The sequence below is a fragment of the Carassius gibelio genome, chromosome B18, assembly GCF_023724105.1.
Source record: "Carassius gibelio isolate Cgi1373 ecotype wild population from Czech Republic chromosome B18, carGib1.2-hapl.c, whole genome shotgun sequence".
In the NCBI taxonomy this organism is placed as follows: Eukaryota; Metazoa; Chordata; class Actinopteri; order Cypriniformes; family Cyprinidae; genus Carassius; species Carassius gibelio.
Window position 1 is genome coordinate 638,931 of NC_068413.1, and position 7,218 is coordinate 646,148.

Genomic DNA, 7,218 nt, shown 5'->3' on the forward strand with positions numbered 1-7,218 from the left:
ACAGTATATATCCCCAAGATCTGCTGATCAGGACAACAGATAATAGTGCACGCTGTAAACACTGCTCACACTAGTTTCTGCAGAATACACCGCATGCAAACGGTCCTGCTGCACTTGCCCAAATACACAGCACACTGTATCCCACAATGCAATGTGCTTGACGTGACGTGCTTGAAAGCCCCATCAGTCCTCCTCTGAGTGAAACGTTGTGATTCAGAAACTCATAGTTTAAATTATTATTATTATTATTAGTGTCATTATTTGAGTAATTTTGTGCTTTTGTTTTATAAAATGCATATTACATTATAAAATATACTGCATTTAAAATAAGTATGAGGTGCTTTATTGTATTTCACTTATTTCAAATATTTCTTAAATGGGTTTTCATTTTCAGTTTTAGTTAACTAGTTATAGTTAACTATAATAACTAAAAAAAATAAAATATGAAATAAAATATGCATTAAGTGTGAAAAAAATTTAATCTTAAAACTATTTCAGCTAAGTTGTCAAAGCATCATTTCTCATAATAAAAACTATATAGACATTAAAAATAAAACCAAATTAAAAAAAAAAATTAAACATTCAAAATATATATAAAAAAACTATAATAATAGCATCTCGAAGAACCTAAAACCAGACAGAAATGGGTTAAAAATCAAAACGACAAAAACCTTGACTTTCTTTATTTTGTGAAACATGAAGATATTTTGAAGAATGTTAGGATCCACTCCTCACTGAACAACAACAACAGAGACTAATGACAGATTTAAGATCCCCATGAAGCACTGGTTAGGAACACACTGTACTACTGTTTAACAGCAGTGTGCACTGTGCAGTATGTGCTGGAGCTTTGGAACACAGCCGGGTTTGTGCTTCTTTTAAAGCAGGAGAGTGAAAGTGAGAACAGAGTCTGCAGTCGAAGGTCAGGATGAGCTGAAAACACAGACGTGTGTGTTGATATGACACCAGCGCTTACATTCACTCACTGTGTGTGTGTGTTCAGGCTGGAACATGATGAAAGAGCCCGAAGGCTCTCGAAGCGTCCTGTTCTCACTGATTACACAAGATGTTCACATTCTACAAATATTCAGAGCTGTTTAACTCTTCCATCACCAGCACTCGTGCGGCTCTACTCACTGATCAGAAGCACCAATACAATACAAGCTCATTCGTATGGAGTCTGTCACGATGCAAAATATATTCTACATTATATTTAGTAACAGCTTATCAGTGCTGACTATCTCTGAGTGGATGTCCATATGGCGTAATGTACAGTAAAATCAAGAAGTAAGTTAATGACATAATTCAGATTTCACAACATTTTATTCCTAAAAACATGGTGAAAATGTGTTGGTTTTCTGTTTACAGTATTTTCTATGGAAGCTTGTTTTCTGCCACAGGATAAAAATACAGCAAATTGCATTTTTTTCTTTTTTTCCTTGAAATTCTTGCAAAATGAATAAATAAATAATTATATATATATATATATATATATATATATATATATATATAACAATTGCCATATATAAAGTAACGTAATAGCAACTTTTTTCCCTCACAATTGTAAGTTTGCATATTTCACAATTCTGATTTAAAATCTTGCTCTTCAGTTTTTATCACATTTCAGAGTTTGCATCTCATTTCTGACTTTTCTTCTCATAACTGTGAGATATAACATCAGCCTGACTGAGTTTTAATCAGAAATCAACCGTGAGGATCACACTCATATATACACACAGCAGTAACATCACACAGAAGAGTTATGATACATATTCTACATGTTTCAGAAGTGTGTTCATCAGTCTTCCTCTGAAGGCCTGGGGACGTGCCCCGTGTGGAGGGTGAAGCCTCAGATGTAGAGCGAGCCGTCGGCTGGTCCCACGAATCCCACAGCGATCAGCAGCACGTCGATCAGTGTCCAGACGCCCAGACCGCCCAAACTGAAGAGCTTCCCCAGACCTTCCCTCCACTGGCCCAGATAGAAGCGGTCCGCTCCGAAGCCCCCCAGAGTCACGCTGCACACACAAACATACACTTACAGATGTACAAAAATTACACATTTTTGATTTTTAACTTTAGTGGTGATGGCATAATACAGCTGTGTGCAATGTGTCTGTCAAGTTCAAGGGTCTTTTACAAATAAAAACCTTTGGCTTTTGTAAGGGCAGTATTTCATATGTCAAGGCCTTAAGTCTCTTTAATGCTTTGTGCACACGTAAAAGTCTGTATATTTTTCATTATTGCAAAGCTCCTTGAGGTTTTGTAATATGGTGCTAAAAACATCTTGAAAAGAAACCCAAAACACAGAATGAAAAAGTGCACTTGCACCAATCGTGTTTGACAATCACTAAATATTCATTAAGTTCTTACATTTCTATGAAAAACTACACAGGGGTAAAAGTCTGGAAATTCAACTTCCATTGACTTCATTTATCATTATCATCAGAATTATTATTAAAGACACCTTTCAATAAAACAAGCAATGCTGCAACAGTCATAAACACGAGTGTGTTTGTCCAGCACAGGATTGATGGAGTTTCTGCACACACTAACACACACAGCTCTTGTTTGTGACTGTCCTGCGTGTGAAGCGCATCACCTGAGAGCCAGAGCCGTGGACCACTTATACCCCCCCGTCCAGTTACAGAACAGACGCTTCTGAAACACTCGCTTCCCTGTGAACAACACACACACACATGCGTGTAACACATTTGATCAGTTCATGCTTAAAGAAGAGTGAGTGTGTGTGTGTGTGTGTGTGTGTGTGTGTCTTTGTGTATGTGTGTGTGTATGTGTGTGTGTGTGTGTCTCTCTCTGTGTGTGTGTGTGTGTGTGTGTGTGTGTACCGAGGCAGTGCACGTGCTCCAGAGCTTCACAGCTGGTGTTGTAGCGTCTGCGTGGACAGGACACTGTCGAGCAGCTGCTGGAGTCTGAGCAGATGTACTGAGACGGATCCAGCTGCCAACAGAAGCGACAGTCCAGCGTGAGCGAGAAGTTCTGCTGCGGTCGACTCGGGTCGCCCTGAGACACACACACACACACACAGACACACACACACACACACACACACACAGACACACATACACACACAGACACACACAGACACACACACACACACACACACACACACACACAGAGACACACACACAGACACACACAAAGACACACAGACACACACACACACACACACACACACACACAGACACACACACACACACACACACACACACACACAGACACACAAAGACACACAGACACACACACACACACACAATTTCAAACATCTGCGCTCCTTATCTTCAGTTCTCATTATAAAACTACCAGCAGAGTATTTATCAAATCAGATGCTCTGAAATCTGATGCAGTTGATGTCAGAAGCGCACAGATGATGAACAGAGCACCTGATGTCAGATTAAACACTGGGGAATTCACACGTGAAGGGAAAATAAATCAATAACAGATATCCATCAAAAGAGTGAAAGTGTTCAGAATGTTTAAAAATAAGGTACTGTATTGTCCGGACTATAAGTCGCACTTTTTTTCATAGTTTGGCTGGTCCTGCGACTTATAGTCAGGTGCGACTTATTTATCAAAATTAATTTGACATGAACTAAGAGCAAACATTACCGTCTCTATACTGATCAGTTCTGCTGTAGTCTACACTGAAGACATAGAGCGCCCTCTCGCGGCTGGAGACGGTGATGTTTGCTCTTGGTTCTTGGTTCTAAATAAATGCGACTTATATGTTTTTTTCCTCATCATGACGTATTTTTGGACTGATGCGACTTATACTCAGGTGCGACTTATACGATCAACAATACAAAACAATAACTTAAAATAACATTTACTTCAGTTAGTGGTCAAGGCAACATTTTTAATTTTAATTTAGTTTATTTTAATATACTAAAATAACAAAGAAAACTACATATACATATTTAAAAAAAAAAGACTAAATAAACACACAACAAAATTATAACTCCAAATGAATAATTTGTACATTGAATATTTCCTGCAGTTCGAGGTTATTAGTGTTAAAACTAAAATTACCATTACAAAAAAAAAAAAAAAAAAAAAATCTTGGCTAATTGAAATAAAAAGCATAAAACTTAAACTTTCTTTATTGAATCTAGCTGGCAAGGCAGCATTTCTCTGAAATTAAAATATTAATATAAAACATATAGACAATAAAAAAATAAATAAAAATGAAAACAAAAACAGAATAACTAAAATGAACATTAAGGCAGAAAATACAAAACCAAATTATATTATAAAAACAATACTAAAATAATGTTTTGATATTTGACAATGTGTGATTTTCAGTAACGTACAGAATAAAGGTCTTTGTATGTTCTGTATTAAATCATTTATCACGTCTGATGTTAGATGGACTGTTCTGACCACAGCTTTCATTCCTGTCCTGGACCTTGACTCTGTTATTAACCCTTCAGTCTATGAGACGGTCACAAGCCTCCCGGATTTTATCCTAAATATCTTAAATTGTGTTCTGAAGATGACAGAGCTTTTACGAGTTTGGGACGACATGGGGATAAGTGATGAATGACCATTTTCATTTTAGGGTGGAGTATCCCTTTAAAAAAAAAAAACAGAGTAAAAATAAAACGGAATTTGGGGAAAAATTTCACAGGGCTCTATAAGTGTAGTGTACTCTCTGAACACACAGAGGAGTGGACATGTCAGACTGGACACGCTGCAGTCCAGAGAGAGTCTCACCACACAGTGGACGCCTGCTTTAGCTCTGCAGGTGAAGTTAGCCGGACGGCCGTAGCTACAGTTGTGATGAAACGAGCAGATGATGCAGTCGGCCGGGAGTCTGGAGCACTGACCGCCGCTGGGACACCTGGACAGGTAACGGTCGGTCAGCGCTGGAGCCGCTGGACACACACACACACACACACAGGGTTCAGAAACACTCTATCTTGTTTAACTCTAGATTAAACACACATCTGAACCAGGGTCTGTTCTGGAGGGTCACTCACCAGAGGACGAGGTCAGGGCCAGCGGGCGGCTCATCACCGGACTCTGCTGCACGGAGTACACCGGCTCCTGAGCCACGTGAGAGCTCAGATACGCTGAGACACACACACACACACACACACACACATCATCCGACTGTATATGTGGAAACCTGTTTCTCCTCATTCAATCCAGCATAACTGCTTCAATATTCTTCCATACAACTGTGATTCAATATAATAATAATTATTCATACTGTTATTAAATATTCATTTATGTGATAGCATTATTGCAATAGTGTTACATTTATTGATGTGTTTAATTTCTTAATTTAAATAATAATGAAACAAAATATTTTAACAACTAATTATAATCATTATTACCATCATATATTCATTTTTATTTGACAGTAGAATAGTGTTTTTCAATAGTAATACATATTTTTATTTATTTGCTTTATTTCTATCATTTTAATATCAATTAATTTTTTTTACATTTTACAGTACAATGCTGTTAACTAATTTATTTAATTTTAATAATAATCAAGCAAACTATTAAATAAATATTAAATCTAATTTTAATAATAATCAGTATTATTATCAAATATTCATTTATTTGAGTAAAGTAGTGCTATGTTTTTATTTACGTAATTTAAATAATAATAATAATTAGTTATTATTAAACACTCATTTTTATTTTACAGTACAATAGTATTAATGCATTTATTAATTTGTTTAATTTATTAAATAACAATAAATCTAAACATTTTGAATAATAATACTAATTTTGAATAATTATAACCATTATTCTGATCAAATATTATTTTTTATTTTACAGTACAACAGCATTTTGAAATAGTAATATATATATATATATTTATTTGTTTATTTTTTAATTTCTATAATTTAAATATTAATTACAAATTTTGAATAATAATAATTTGTTATCATTAAATACTTATTTATATTTTACAGTACAGTGGTATTATTGCAGTAGTAAAATTTTTATTTTATTATTTTATTTCATTTTATTTGCTCACTCTGTATAATTTAAATAATAATGAAACAAAAACTTACTTTGCATAATCAATTAATTAAATACTATTTTAGTTTTTACAATACAGTAGTATTAGTACACCAACAACAGTGTTGTTTATTTATTTGTGTATAACTGAATTCATATAATATTTTGAATAATTATTTACTTATTATTGTGTAGACACACAGAATGGAGAAATAATGTTTTCCTTCTTTTTTATTAATGTGATTATTGTTCCTGTCTGATCACATGATTAATAAACTATTGTATGAAATACAGGTATTTTTGAGATAGAAGCTGATAGAGCTGTAAACAACAGACAGAACCAAAAACACGCAAACAGAGTCCAGACAGACTCAGATATCGATTAGATGAGCTCTTACCGATCACAGATCTGCAGTAAATGTCCAGCAGAAGCAGAAACAGCATCAGATACGAGCTCATGATGTTCAAAAACACATCTCAGTCTGTTTACCAACATCCAGAACACTACTGCGCTGCCGATGGACTCAACTTCCGCTTCCGCTTGCGTAAAAGTCCCAACGGCTGATAGTTCAAAATAAAAGTGCTTTGCTTTAATAAGAGAAAAACTAAACTTTTAATATGAGCTTAGCTTCTTGATAAAAATGTAAAAAAATAAAAATCTGAAGCAATTGCTTCATACTGTATATGTAAACAATGTTAAAAAGAGCATAGTTACTGCCACTGATCTTTAATAGAGACCGACCTGAAAAACATTGCACTTCTAACAAAAAAAAAGTTACTGGACAATATGCGAATTTTGTAAAACTGAGAAAGAAACTTAGCTTCAATCTGTTTATCAGAAACATCCTATTTGTTTACTTAAAAAAACATATAAAGAAAAAAAAGTTTAAACTTTTCTGCCATTTATCATTATGTTGAATTTCTTGTTTATTCATTTGCTTATATTTAATAATTTTGTAACAATAAAATACTAATCAGAATAATAATAAATGTCATGAGTAGCACAGGTGTATTTGTAGAAATAGCCAACAATACATTGTATGTGTCAATATTATCCATTTTTCTATTTTGCCAAAAATCATTAGGCTGTTAAATAAAGATCATGTTCCATGAATATATTTTGTAAATGTCCTACCATAAATATAGAAAAACTTAATTTTTGATTAGTGATATGCATTGCTAAGAGCTTCATTTGAACAACTTTAAAGATGATTTTCTCAA

The 7,218-nt window shown here is 34.5% G+C and overlaps 1 protein-coding gene across 2 annotated transcripts; it reads right to left on the reverse strand.

Annotated features, from left to right (window-relative positions):
• Positions 1-668: 668 nt before the first annotated feature.
• On the reverse strand, positions 669-6,562 carry LOC127977932 (TM2 domain-containing protein 3). 2 transcript variants are annotated; one of them, XM_052583165.1, is made up of 6 exons: positions 6,396-6,562; positions 4,998-5,090; positions 4,732-4,892; positions 2,847-2,958; positions 2,600-2,675; positions 669-2,015 (listed from the first exon to the last, which is right to left on the reverse strand). In XM_052583165.1, the coding sequence occupies exons 1-6, from the start codon at positions 6,454-6,456 to the stop codon at positions 1,850-1,852; spliced, it is 669 nt and encodes a 222-aa protein (XP_052439125.1). In that variant the 5' UTR covers positions 6,457-6,562; the 3' UTR covers positions 669-1,849. The 2 variants fall into 2 exon arrangements, with proteins under 2 accessions (XP_052439125.1, XP_052439124.1); XM_052583164.1 differs by having other exon boundaries at positions 2,847-3,021.
• Between the last annotated feature and the right edge of the window lie 656 nt (positions 6,563-7,218).